General features: G+C 44.4%; 1 protein-coding gene across 1 annotated transcript; it reads left to right on the top strand.

Moving 5' to 3' along the window:
* Positions 1-314: 314 nt before the first annotated feature.
* smap2 (small ArfGAP2) lies at positions 315-13559 on the top strand. The gene is made up of 9 exons (XM_084562700.1): positions 315-479; positions 9288-9421; positions 10194-10358; positions 10508-10567; positions 11059-11116; positions 11772-11914; positions 12083-12263; positions 12373-12869; positions 12948-13559. Exons 1-9 carry the CDS (start codon positions 374-376, stop codon positions 13071-13073), a joined length of 1470 nt encoding a protein of 489 aa, XP_084418826.1. The 5' UTR covers positions 315-373; the 3' UTR covers positions 13074-13559.
* Positions 13560-14735: the final 1176 nt, after the last annotated feature.

Here is a 14735-nt window from a genome sequence, read left to right as displayed (position 1 = left end):
GTGAGTAAGCGAGAGAGAGAGAGAGAGAGAGAGAGAGAGAGAGCAGTACCAGTCAGTGATAGGTTACAGATGTGCCTCAAAGTCGACATTGCGATTTTAAATCTTAGAAATCACTTGGTGTTTACGTCCTGATTGAGCTGATTTGCACCTTAAATAACCTGCACGCCGGTTGGCTGAGAGGCAATCATCCCATCGTGGTGAAACAAACTCGCCGTGCTCCACATCGAGAACAAGGAGGAGGAGGAGGAGGAGGAGGAACGGAGCGCATCGCCTCAGCAGCTCACTCTGCTTTCATTTTGTGAAGTAAGGGGCTGTTTGACAATAGCCGGGCTGTGTTGCAGAGACGGCTGTGGAGGAGGAGGACCGAGGTGCGATGATGACGGGCAAATCCGTGAAAGACGTGGACAGATACCAGGCTGTCCTCAACTCCTTGCTGGCGCTGGAGGAGAACAAATTCTGCGCCGACTGCGAATCTAAAGGTGGGTGATTGCATGTGTCACGTTTTTTTTTTACCCCCCACCGGCCGATCCCGCTCATGCCTGCAAACGATCGTTTTACTACGCCGGAAAATGCGGCAGTGCATTCACCGTTCCTTCTTCTAATTACGCTGTGCTAGGGTGCAAGGCACGGGGCCACATCCTCACAAGGCTGGAGCATGGCATGCAGTTACATCATGTCAAGCTACCTCGTGTAATTGATTAGTCATAATCATCTGGCAGCGTCTCATCTAAGAGAATGAGATCATTAGTGAGAATGACCACTACAACCCTGCAAGGGAAGCGTAGACATGAAGACACCTGTGCTGACTTTGAGTCGCCCAGAACAGACTGTTCCTGCAGACAGAGTGCACACAGAGAACTAAATTACATTGTAATAGGAAAACATTGTAATGGGATCCTTACATAAGTGTTCTAAAACGGATTATGTTGTACAATGTGTACAACAATTTGAATAACCAGACTATCAGGTGTTTATGTGTGTCTCCAATGTGTGTGTGTGTGTGTGTAGCCTCAACCAGGCCTTGAACTGTGTCATCAGCTATTTGTTGAACCTGTTTTGTACTGGTGGGTAAACACTGGTGTTTTGGTCAAAAATACTGTGAGCTGGAGTCAACAACCTCACTCTGCAAAAGAGTATCTTCATTTAGTTTTTTTTTGAAGAAGAATAAGAAGAATTATCTAAAAGTTAATAAAGGTAAAGCTTTGACTTATGATAATGCTTTACCTTTAACTTTTTATATGTCAATTAGAATTTAATGCAAAATGATTTGATGTTTTTCCAACTTTTTTTGTGTTTTAGTAGAAAAACATATATTTTTCATCCTCATGATTTATGGTGCTGCCGAGCCTGCAGCTCTAATGACACCAGCAGCGATCCATCTTTTCGGTGTTCTGGTGCTAATTTTCAAGCTTGTCCTGATGTAAGTCAGCGCTGAGATGGATTAGATTGGCCCCGTGACGCCGTGCCTCATCCCAGAAGTGATTCAGCGGTGCAGCTGCTGTAAATTCTCGGCCGTAAGTGCGTGTCGTGCAGGTGGACACCCTCGGGATTATAAATGAAAACTGCATGAATGAGTAAGCAGCCTCCATTTTTAACAGGAAGTGAGATGTGAGTGTGCTAGGCGGTGTGTAAAGGTTACAGACAGGCAGGGAGGGCGATCCTAGGTTGCGGGGGACTTATGTGTGCTGTACCCCACAGTGCAAACTAGCAAAATCTGTCATAGGGTCCCCAGAGACAGGTTGCGGAGTATTGTCGATGCACTGTAGGGCCTTTGTGGGTTTAAGGGGGTCTATGGTTTTGATTGCAAAATGTACCAAAGCCATGTGGAGGCCCCCTTTCTCATTTCTTTCACAGAGCTCCAAACAGTTTCTTGGTTTTCTTATCCTGATGGTGCACCAGAAATATACTAAGTGTACAAACCACATGAGACATGACTTAAAAGTCCTCCTTCAGTCCGTATTTTTAGCCTCCAACTTCACTTTTACACACGCCAGGATGGGTCATGAAAAGGGAAAATGTGTAGAGTGCAGTCAGACAGGCAACTTGTTTGACCTCCAGTGCTTGAGCTAACCTTCGCCTCAACACTCCCACTCAGTTTGTGCTTTCTGTTCAGTCAGATGGAAGCCATCTCTCTCCTTGTGCTCTCTCTGTTCGTATCATTCACCCACTGTGTGCTTCTGACCCTCAATACGGAGTCTGCAGGTAAAACTGATCCGGGGCGCTGATGCTGACGTCGCAAATATTTCCTGAGAAACAACTGGGTGTGGGAATAAGCCGCTTAAAAAGAAAAGAACTGTTAAATTGGATATGTATACAGAGTTGTTTTTTTCTTTGCACAAATCTTTGTGGTATAACATAAAACTGAGGGATCGCCATAGTCCTCATCAACAAGAAAGGACTTGAAACTAAAATTCTGAAATCATTTTCTACAGTGTGGGCCTGGAAGTTAATTTAGATGTTTAAAGATGACAGGTTCGGTTCTGAAAGCAAACCCACCACCTATCATCATTTGGCTTTACTATGTTTATTCCTCATTTTCATTTCCTCTGTGGACAGATCTGTCTTTTCTCTCACTTAATAGTGCTTAACACTTCCCCATTTGAAGGAATTTCATCAAACGCACAAACAGGACTTTATTAAGACAGCATGTGATCTCACGGTTGGATTAAAACCGGAGACGTCACCAGGTCACACTGAACGCTTACTTTTTACAATACGAGGTCTTGTTCCTGTTCATTTGGCCTTTGGGTGGTCTCTGTTGATGTTCTTAGACTTCAGGGAAACACACTTGGGATTGTTTAGTGGTCAGCTTTGAAAAGGACGCCGTGATCAGGCTCATCCAAAGACGCAACTGTTCCGAGACAGTCGAAAGAAGCACAGAATGTAGTTGCATTCGCGATGCAGTGTCTGATCAGTTGCCTTGTTACATTATTCTAACACTCGTTGTCATTAAGCATGCTCGTGCGATGGTTGTTTGATCAGCGTGACTGTTGGTGATTGGCAGCGGGCTGGTCTAATTAGGCTGCAGACGAGAGATTAGGGGTTGAGGGAGAGAAAATAGCAGCTACACATGTACATGCACACACAGGAGGGACTCTTAACACTTTAATTTTAAACTTCATAAAAGTGGTTTTTAATAATCTGTCACAACAATCAACAACAGCTTTTCTGTTCTGCATTCATAACCAAATCATGGAATAGCGTTCGCCTCCACACCGACTGAGAAGGTCACACTTCACTCTCATTTCCCACCTTGAATAAACTGGCACTATGATCGAGGTTGATTCTTAAAGGCACGTTTTCTCGGTACACACTCTCCACGCACACGGGCAGGTGCACACCTCCAGCGCACGTGTCCCTTGACTCAGGTTTTTGCCCATATGGCTCGTGATGAGGTTTGCTTTAATCTTGTTTGCGTTGACATAGATCGATGTGCGTTTATCACCTTCCTCCGTGGGGGTGACTGAAGAGGAAGTGGCGTTATGTAAGGAGCCAAAAACATATTTACACAGCAGCATATGAAAACACTTAAAATAACAGACCTTCTATTCTGACTGTACTGTATTTTCTTAATGATGATGCCTTATCTCCAACTTCTCTTTTTTCCTCTGTTCTGCAGAACAGATTTGTTTTGTTTTTTTATCACTTCCTCTCAAAGTGACACTGTAGATCCTCAGAACTAACAGGAAATAATGAAGATATGAAGGGAGAGAGGGTGAACCAGGTGCATAATGTTGTCAACGCTTCCACCTCTGGCTTCACTCTCAAGGGGCTGTTAAGTGTTTGTGCGTGGTCTAGCGTTTAGTAAGTTGTGGGAACCAGTTCTTCAAGGGGGCCCCACAACGTTTTGGGTGTTGAAGCCCGTTAAGATTTGGTTTGAGGTTAGAGGTTATAGTTAGGTTGTGTTAAGGTTTCGGGTAAGTGTCGGGCTACTACTTGAGATGGTTAGGGTTAGGTCCTCACAAGGATAGAAACACGTGTTTGTGTGTGTTTCAGCTTGCATAAAAACGCTCTTCCTTTATTGTCCTCCATTGTACTTGTGTTTACGCACACGCTGGGCCCCGGTTGCCGTGGAGATATCACCTGGCAATGTCATGCCTTATCCCTCCTCTACCACCACCGCCGCCAACGACAGCTAGAGCTCTCAGCCCCTCCTGCTCCTCACAACCTTATATCTAATCCAATCAGAAGCCAGCAGGGATTTCCACTGAAACAAGGAGGCGATTGGCTTGTTGCGTCCCCTGGCTGGCAAAGAGTCCAGAGTCTGACACAAGCAGAGGAGAAGGTGGCAGTCCGGCAGAGTACACAGCACACACATCTCTAAATCACCGGCATGGTCAGGCTAAACCGCCACGTATCCCTGGGCACAATAAGCTGCGGTGCCTCTTTTTAACACCTCTGATCCTCCCGTTCAGCGTACTGTTGAACACAGTATCAGCTTAAAGGCTGAAGGTTTTAAGTGAAAATAACTTCTAGTGACACAAACATAATAACTTTCATTAAAGTTGCATGAAATGTTTTTTTACAGCCTTTGTGCAGGGACCCTGCTGCCTAAGGCGACAGAGTTGCCCACTTGCTCTGGTTAGTACAAATACAAATACTTGTACAAATAAGTATAATAAAAAAGAAAGTGTGAGAATGTCCTAACATCAGTCTGCTCTGCATTTTAACTGGAATCGTCCTGCACAAGAAACACGCAAAATGCCAAGTGCGGCTTAAAGACGACACTTGAAATCACCTCACAATTACAGAGCTGAAACCACTCATATTCTCAGCGGTGGCTGTCATTTCAGGGCTGTCATATTGTCACTGTTATGTCTTCCACCCTCATCACTTCGCATTTAGTGGCTCTCAAGTCCTAAAAACGAGTTTATGTAATAGATGGTGTTTTATAGTGTTTATCTCTCTGCCAGTGGGGATGTCTTCAATAAAACAAACAGAACCTCAATATGAGAACGCACATTTACGGAAATGATAAACAGGCAGGAGCAATAACATAAAATGAAACAAATGGAGAGACGAATGGCATGTTTCGGGAAGAATCTAAAACTTGCTCGTGTTTTGAAGTGTAGCCCCCGATCAACTTCGATGACTCACCTGCAGGATCGCAGGCCCGACACTTGCGTGGTAACCCAGATGGTGGTTGTGTATTAGTAAATTATCAATAGGGGTCCATCTGTTTAGCTCAGACTGGGACTGGGTCACTGGGCGGCTGGAGGGTTTTCTGGATTGGTTTAGGTGCTGCGGGGCTAGAGGACGGGGCAAGTGTGTGCTATATATATTTATATGAGAGTGTGTTTGTGTGCTGGCAAAGGAGGGCGTATAGGGTCCACTGATGACTGAGCCTCTGTGGGATTAACTGGGCGCGTGCAGAGAGCTGCATTTACCCTTGTGGGATATAGGCTAATGAGCCATATGTACCTGCTCATCCACGAGTGTGTGTGTAAGCCAGGCATGTGCATGAGCAAATGTGTGTGTCAGAAGATATAGTGCAGTAATGTTGGATTCTTTCGTGTTTAAATTTGTCAGATGCATGTAGCCAGAAAAAGGAGCACTTAAGTGTAGAAATACCAATAAAAAAGTGTGTCTGAGTGACGGAAGGTCATTAGAAGTCTGTGTTTGTGCTTGCCTCAGCCCTCCTGTACATCCCAGCAGGTCATCAAACAGCTAAAGTCCACCATTTGATGAGGATAAAAGTCCCCTCCTGTTTGTCTCTGTTTTTGGATCTCAGCGTGACTCTGCCTTCTCCACCCCTCATGTGCTTCAGCCCGCATGTTTGACAACCACAGCCACTTTCTGCCAGGATGATTCATCTCTCCTCTGCACAAAAACCCTCTTCTTCTTGGTACTTTGCCCCGTAAAAACAGAGGACAAATTCATTAGTCAGACCTGGAGTGTTTAATGACACCTCGAAATGGTGTCGGCGTTTGTTCTTTGATTACACAAAGAAAAGAGGTGGTTTATTCATCGCTCTTACCCAACAGTGGAGAAACGTATGCTGCAATGCCATCGCTGTAACACGAAGAAACAGATTTGTGGATTGTTCAGTCTTACCTTCCTTTTTTTAGTCTTTTCCTCCTACTCTCTTCCTGATATATCTGTTCAAAGTACCTGGAGGTGTGCACTGTTGCTGGACGGATATACTGCATATGGGCTCTTACTCAAGTTCCTGCACTGATTGGGTACAATGAGGCTGCTGTCGTGCAGTGTGCGATGCTAATCTCAAACATTTCAGCCCTGGCTAATTTGGCAGTACCGTGGGATAGGCCGTATTTTTCCAGGGACAGGAAAACAAAACTTGGTCAAGCAATAATTTGCCTTTTCCCCATCATTCTTTGCACAACCATGATTTGATTTAGCGCTGTGCACACCATGAGTCATGAGTGGAACAGTGAAAGGACTTTGCTAGGAAGCTGGAGGTGTGCAGTCTGTCGCCTGTAGCTCTTCATCTAAAAGTTCACTGTGGCTGCTCATTCGTCATCCATTACTCCCTACATTATTTCAAATTGATCTGCAGTTAATATATATATATATATATATATATATTTTTTTTTTTTTTTTCAGATGTATTTTTGATGAATGATATAAGTTCTAAGATAAAATAACTCACTTGAGTTTTGCCGGTTAAATGCCTTTTAATGTGAAGCTGCAGCAGTTGGAAAGGCTTGCATTAACAGCAATCTATGGACCCATCAGCTATTGTCTATTGATGATAAATTCAAACCATTTTTTTCTGGTATTATTGCCAAACATATCCAGTTAATAAGAATGTAAGTGCATAGATACTGAAAATCTTTCATCAGTGGGCTACCTACAGTGTTACCTCACATGGGGATCGATATTGACTTCAGGACTGTCACTTTAAATGTGATATTTAAATGTGACTCTGCACACACTTGGACACGCCTGAGAACCAAATGCTCAACAAACACCCTGCTGAAGCCAGATGGTACATGACAGAGTCATATACTGTAGATATAAGGCAGGCCATGGGAACAAGACATAACAGTAATGCTAGCAGCTCAGAGAAGTTGTGCAAGAGTGCCTTGAAGGGAAGACTAATGTCTTCCTTTAGTTTATAATGTTTACCAGCCCAGTGATAGACTTGTGATCTTTCCAGTGGGTCCAGTTTAGCGTGTTAGCGAGCACAAACGTTGAATTAATATTAAACCATATTAAACCATGGCGTGCATATAAAGATTGATATCACCCAGAGGATTTCTGAAGAGTGGTTTTGAAGCTCAATTTGGGTGGCCCTTGCCGTCACCATCTTCCTGTCAGGCACAAACATTTATTACCCATAACTTTGAGCCTTAAAGCAATTGGAACATGTGTTACATAAAAAAATCACCCTTGAAGTGTTGTCATAATCGGGGAGACCAAAAAGTTGGGCATTTTAACATTGAGGTCTGAGGGGCTTAACTCATTTTAGAGCGAGAAAAAGATACAACTAACTGATCCTGAGGAGGATATGAATTTGTGTACAAATTTCCTGGCAACCCAACATCAGTCCAACAGTTTTTTTGAGACATTTCTACCTCAAGTACAAATGTCAACTTGATAGTGGGAGGACTAAAAGTAAGAGGCTCAACAAGGATTCATCCTCTGGTTACCATCACCAATGTTCCTTATGTTGCGGCAAACACTTTAGCTGTTGACCAAAAGCGGCGGCCCAACACATCAACTCATCTCGAGTCGCGCTGCTAGCAAGACTAAAAGACATATGAAATCAACAAGACAAGGGTGGAGAGAGTTAAAAAAAAAAGAAATAGTACTGTGTGAGAGAGATATGGACTGACGAGGGAGAAGAGAAGGGAGGCAGCGGCGGTGAATGAGAGAGATAAGAGATGGCGGCCAAAGCACAGTGGGAGCATTAGAGAAAAGGATGAGGAGGACAAACTAATTCCAGTGTTTAGGGAGTTCAACACAATTGACTCCCCGTCTCTACTCTTTCTTTCTCTGTGTCAGTGCCAGCGTTTACAACGGTTAAGCAGGCTTTGCGTAGAGTAATTCTACTATTATTAGCCAGCATGACAGCTTATGCTGCAGCCAGACGCTCAGGATGATGGGCTGTCTGTCTGGTGACCCTCTTGTTTATGTTCTCCTGGTTGGCTCTCTGTTTTGATTTTTGCACTTGCGTGTGACCACTTTTCGTTTTAAAAAGGGAGCACCACAGATCGTGCAAACTAGAAACACACAAAAAGTCACACCCAGTGCGGAGATTGCCTCTCAGTACTGCAAGCGGATTTCTTTTCTTTCAGCAATGCATGCACGGTTCAGGATGCAGACAAGACATGAGGGTTATTTTTTGACCCTGCACCCAGACGCAGTGTTTCCGCAGCTGCTGCAAAGAAGGAAGGCTTTTGCATGTTTTCTCTTCCGAATCTCAACTTCCCGTTCGCTCATTTGAATAGAATGGCCTTTTCTTTGAACCGACGGGAGAGAAGAATCCAAATGAGAAGCTTCTCCTCCACCTAGTGGCGTAAAAGCCACGGTGCGTCAGCCAGTGGCAAGGTTGCAAGCGCAGCCGAGATGATGTGGAGAGGCGGGGACTGAGGTGGAGAGGGGTTCGGAAGGGTTGAGCGAGGGCGGGGGGAGCGGGAAGAGATGGAGGCAAGGAAAGAAGAGGAGAGAGATGCAGATAGAGAAGGGCAAGTATTCTCTTTGAAGCTGACTCCACTCTCTGAAGAGGACGGTTGCATAATTGGAGCTGAAAAATAGCCTGTCAATGTTGTTTTTATCCCGATGGGAAGAAGATTAAAAAGCGCATGCAATGCTATATATTCAGCTTAAACATATACACACAGCATGATGGAATGAAAAGGCGCTGCACAAAACTCAAATGGACTCACTTGGATGCACTGCATTTGACAATAAGTTGGACAAAATGGCCTGCTCAGATAACATTGCTCCCACACACACAGGCTCATGACCAAATGAGTAATCGTCCCTGCAGGTATCCAGGCTCTGAGTGTGTGTGTGATTACTGGTGTGTGTGTGTGTTTGAGTGACTTTGTACTCCCCCTCCCTTCTCAGTTATGTAGGCTAACTCTTGTATTGGATCCCATTATGTTTCAGGACACCGCATGACTTACACAGGATTAGATGTGCTCCCCACTGAATTCAAGCTCATAATTGAGGTTTCAGGCTTGTCTCTCTATAATTGCGCTAAAATTAATCAGAGTATTTCTCGTCATTCTTCTCTCTAGATTGAGTCATCCCCTCCTTTCATTGCCCTACATTGCCCTAGTTCAAATACCTCTTTCCCCCCCCCCCCTCTCCTACAGGTCCAAGATGGGCATCGTGGAATTTGGGCATCTTCATTTGCATCCGCTGCGCCGGCATCCATCGAAACCTGGGGGTCCACATCTCAAAGGTCAAGTCCGTCAACCTGGATCAGTGGACGCAGGAGCAGGTCCAGGTCAGAGCTCTCGAGTGTTTACATTTATTACGCCAAACCCAACCGTCCACGCTCGTCAGTGCCACGGACAAACTTTCGAAAAGTGCCACCAAGCAGCAGCAACTAAAGCCGTGCTGCTCTTGATTTCCAGCGTAGGCAGGGAGTGGTTCCTGTTTATAGTTTTAATAGTTTAGAATTTGCATTTAGACAAGAAAATCAAATCAAAACCACTCTCATTTCCGTCCGTACGGTGCAGAAGCAAATTAGCCGATTAGCTTAGCATAAACATGGGAAAACAGGGACACTGTTGTCTGGCAATCCACTGCTCGGCATTGTTGCTGAACAAATAATAATAATAAACTGTGTATGCACGAAATTATGTCAGAATCCCCTAGTTTTGAACCACTTGGAAAAAAATAACGTCTGCAGAACGACTTTAACTATATTTTTTATCATATCTTTGTTGGATTTTGACATGATAACAATACGTGTTCCCATACAGCAGAGGCTCTTATTCTACCGACTAACCGCTTTCTCATTCGCATGCAGCTCATCTGGCCTGGGTCTGATAAGCAAGACAGTCAGCATTGTGCTTCTCAGTGAGATGAAATGTCTGTAGTCAGCACTTTTCCTTTCTCAGTTCTCTACCTCCACAGTAGCAATTCAAATCTTTTTTTAAATTTTTTTTTTTACTAGGACTTCGCTTCATTTTGTAACCCTGAAAATAAAGTAGTACTTTGGATATTGCAGCTTACTGTTTTGTGACAGTCTTGTTTTGTGTTGGTGTCCGCAGTGTGTTCAAGAGATGGGAAATGCCAAGGCCAAACGTCTCTACGAGGCTTTCCTACCCGAGTGTTTCCAGCGGCCCGAGACGGACCAGTCTGCAGAGACCTTCATCAGGGACAAGTACGACAAGAAGAAGTACATGGATAAGGTCATCGACATCCAGATGCTGAGGGTGAGGCCGCGCACACGGTGATCACAAAAAAAGTGTGCGCTTACGTCTCAAGGAGGATTAGCAGGCAAAAACACTGAACACGGCAAGGGAAAAAAAAACACACAGCCATTTATGTTTAGCAAACAAAACCTTCTGTTTTCTTTGTGCAGAAAGAAAAGAGTTGTGACAACATACCCAAGGAGCCTGTTGTATTTGAGAAGATGAAATTGGTAGGTACATCATATTGGTTCCCAGTTTTTCACTGATGCTGTAATGCGGAGTAATTGAATGCAACATTGATCTGTAGTCCTGTGAAAGGAAGAGCTAAGGATAGAGGAGAGTAGGGAGTGTCAGTCAGTGGGGAGAAATAAGCAAATACATTGTATGGGCGAGGTTTTCTCTTCTTCCTCTCACAATGGGCTAATGGAAGACTAGACGGCACACTCACTTACTATCCCATCTTGTGGTATAAGAACTTCAAAGCAAACATTTCTCCAGTCTGTTGGGAATTTGAGTTCATTATGAATGAATTTTTATTGATGATCAATGTGTCCCTTTTCAAACTTGGAGTTACTTCGCCATTGTGGCTTGAGTGGGAACGTCATTTCATCGTTAGGGAGTGTAGAGAAAAAAAAAAAAAAAAAAAACGTTTCTGGATTCAGGGTCATTTTTCATTTCAGAAGTGTTTCATTAACTGTATTGATTTTCTCCGTTTTAACAGAAAAAGGACATCAGCCCGAAGACAGCGACCCAGTCTGTTACAGACCTTCTTGGATTAGGTATTGTACCTCGAGCGTGTGCACAAATGTTTTGATATTAGTTACAGTATAATGCTGTGAGAGGGATCATTACTTCAATCAATACGTCAATCAGTGATCGATTGGTTAGCATGACCGCAATGTATAAATCTGACTACATTACATCCAACCACTAGAAAGGTAGTTTTGTAAACACAAACAAGCACATGTATTTTAAAGGTCCTACACCATGTCCCTTTTAAAAAGATCAATTGAATCTTGCTAGACCCCACAATGTGCATTAGAAGTTTTTGGTCCAAATGACGCACAGATTGTTTACATTCCTGTATAAATTTTATTTTAGTTCTGTTCCAAAGAGGCTCTTTCAGTGTCTGTAGCCCCGCCCCTTTTTGGGAGACGGCTTTGCCTGTCCTGCCAGTACCAAGAATACCCTTTGGGAAAAATGAGCCAGTAGAACCAATATGACAAAACCACACGAGAAGGGAATGGGATGCGGTTAAGTCCTAAAAGAGCAGAAAAACTGAATGGCTCATTCAGACCCACTCTTTTTGATCAATGGAGAAAGGAAAGAAACTCTGAGAATTTGTGGTTTTATGGGCGAAATTGATCTGAAAATGGATGAGTTATACCTCAAACACTTACTATCATTATGATGTTTCCATCTACTCTCCAATAGATGCCCCGTCTCCAAGCCCTGCAGTGTCTAATGGTAGAGGATGTGTTCCAGACAGTAACGAGAGCCCAGCTCTGGCACACTCTGCCCTGGATCTCTTCAGCTCCCTCCCAGCCCCCTCCTCGGCTTCCTCCACAAAAACCACGGTAGGCGGCAACACACTGCACACACTCCACGCTGTCTCCACCATACCTTATTACATCTAGCTCTATGGCTGTGTTTTTATTTGCTTCATTTGTCACCTTGGCTTGCATTCTGACAGCATTTTCCTCTTGTCCCGTGTGTGTCTGTCAATGCTGCCTGCCACCCGCCAGCCTGTTTCTACCTCTATGCCTCAGAGCAGAGTGACTGCTTCAGTGCCAGAGAACCTCAGCTTGTTCCTTGACCCAGCACCCAAAGCAGGGGAGGGCACTGTCAAGAAACTGTCCAAGGATTCTATTCTCTCCCTGTACGCCTCCACCCCCTCAGTGCACGCGAGCAGTATGGCTGCACATGGTGAGACCTACTAAGATTTGTCTAAGGATATTTATATTTACGAACGTGGTGGTGATAGTTCGACATTATTCCTAATGGCCGAAACCGTGTCTGTGATCGTTGTCTGCAGGCTTGTACATGAACCAAATGGGATACCCGACGCATCCCTATGGTTCGTACCATTCTTTAGCCCAGGCAGGTGGAATGGGAGGCGCTATGATGACATCACAGATGGCAATGATGGGGCAGCAGCAGGGTGCCATGATGGGCGTCCAGCAAAACAGCATGATTGGAGTTCAACAGAACTGCATGATGGGACAGCAGAACGGCCTAATGGGTGCTCAGGGTGTCATGGCTCAGCCCGGCGGTGTTGTGCCGTCACCCTACATGACAGGGATGGCCCAGGGCATGATGGGACAGCAGCAGGGCGGCATGATGGGACAGCAGCAGGGCGGCATGATGGGACAGCAGCAGAGCGGGATGATGGGGCCGCAGCAGAACGGCATTATGGGACAGCAGCAGAGCGCGATGATGGGACAGCAGCAGGTCGGAGGTCTGGCCACGTTACCTCAGCAGCAGGGCTATGGAGTGCAACAAGCGCAGCAGCTCCAGTGGAACATTGCTCAGGTGGGTGTTCGTGTTGTGAGTTTTTAAAAAGCCAGAACTGTGGCCGCTACTAACAAAACGCCTTTTTGTGCGTTTCAGATGACGCAACACGTGGCCGGCATGAATCTCTACAACACCAACGGCGTGATGGGATACAACAGTCAACACATGGGAGGCTCGACAACTCAGAGCTCAACACACATGGCCGCACACGTCTGGAAATGAGCTCGTCTATAAAAGAAGCGACGGAACGACACAACGGAGGGGGAGAACAATGTGAGGATCAGACTCTTCATGAAACATTTTCTAATGCAAGGGAGGAGGAGGAGACAGGTGTGAAGAAGAAGAAGAAGGTTTGAGAAACCACTACTACCTCTCTTTCTCTCTCCTCTCTGCCCATGCGTCCTCTTGCCGACTCATCCATAGCCATGTCCCGCAGATTTCCATGTTTGCCTTTTTTACGTATGACAAGCAAGACAACAGGGTTCAGAGGCCACTGGTTAGGGCTCCTCATCTTTTTTTTTTTTCTACCTAGCCATTATGTGCTGTACGTGGCTGACCAGCAGATGCTTGAGTTTTGGAGAATTCTGCTATGATTAAAGTCAGCATTGAAGTTAGCCTAGCTTTAAAAGCTAATCGGTTCATTGGATCAATGTATAATGTAGACACAGAAATGAGGGGAACCATGTTGAACACTCGAATTAGTTAACCCTACGTTAACCATGTTTCTTAACAAATGATAACTCAACATATTTAGCTACAATTTAGCAGCAAATGTATTAGCGAATGAGCAACTATATCTTTGTTCAGCCAGCTTTCAAACATACAGGACAAAGAGTTAAAGGATTTTGAGTCTTTATAAAGTGACATTTACTCACATGTGAGCAGGCCAGCTGCTACGTATTATTTATCAACACACAGCAGCCAAGCTAAGCTAGGCTAGGCTAAGCTAATCTCCCCTTCATGCTGCACAAAATGGACAAAGACAAATGTATCCGTCTCTGTTTAGGGATAAAAAAAAATCTGTATAAATCCTACCCGTCCAGCAATATTTAAATTTGAGAAAACCCTTCAAGTGTTGATGCATTCCTAGATCCTCGTTGTATCATGACTTAGAACAGGGCCTACCTAACCAGCCCTTAATTACGATGTCTTCATCTCAATTTACAGAGGGCTTCTTTTAAAATCAATATTTGCAACGTTTAAGTGTCAAAAGTCCTAACCTGGATTTTTGGAGACCAAAGATGAACACAAGCTTTATTATGGTTGTACAATGTTCCGGTATGCTTTCCTGTATAGCCACCTAACTAGTGATTAGTCAAAATTCAGCAGTCCTCTTTGCTCTTACTATTCACTGTGCTATTTCCCCAATCAAGGGTGGGACACTTCAAGAAAATGTCACTTGCATGCACATGTCATCATGTAAGCGCACCTCCAGTTAAGGAATCTACCCAACACGACAGAGGCCTCGAATAATACTGAATGTCTGTAAATGAGAGATTAAATCGAGAGAGGGGTGAGGACGGACACAAATCAAGGTACAGATCGTTCATGTTTCAGATGCTTCCACTGAACTGCATGAAAAGAATGTTTATCTGACTGTATGTACTGTGTGTTACATGAGACTTCTCCGAATGTTCCTCTCAACTGTACACGTTGACCAACAACAACAAAAAAAAATCTCAACGAATGTGTGTCCTGAATGTGATCATGATTGTACCGGACTCGTTTTCAAATAGACACGCGTGATTATTGCCGCTGTGCTTATTCTTTTTTTTTTTTTTTGATAATCTGTCGAGCAGTGTGCGTCTGTTGAATGTTCCGCGGTCAATGTCTGTTTGTGGTGAATTGTTTCCCCCGTCCAGGTTTTGCTGTTTAAACTGTCTC

Source organism: Chelon labrosus (assembly GCF_963514085.1).
Source record: "Chelon labrosus genome assembly, chromosome: 16".
Lineage (NCBI taxonomy): Eukaryota > Metazoa > Chordata > Actinopteri > Mugiliformes > Mugilidae > Chelon > Chelon labrosus.
Note: the sequence above shows the minus strand (reverse complement) of the source record. Positions and strands in the feature narration are given on the sequence as shown.

Bases quoted from the DNA above. Each gene is read 5' to 3' on its own strand.
- smap2 (XM_084562700.1), top strand. From the start codon at position 374: ATGATGACGGGCAAATCCGTGAAAGACGTGGACAGATACCAGGCTGTC. The intron at 9,422-10,193 runs GTCAGAGCTCTC...TGGTGTCCGCAG, and splicing joins GGACGCAGGAGCAGGTCCAG to TGTGTTCAAGAGATGGGAAA. The intron at 12,870-12,947 runs GTGGGTGTTCGT...TGTGCGTTTCAG, and splicing joins TCCAGTGGAACATTGCTCAG to ATGACGCAACACGTGGCCGG.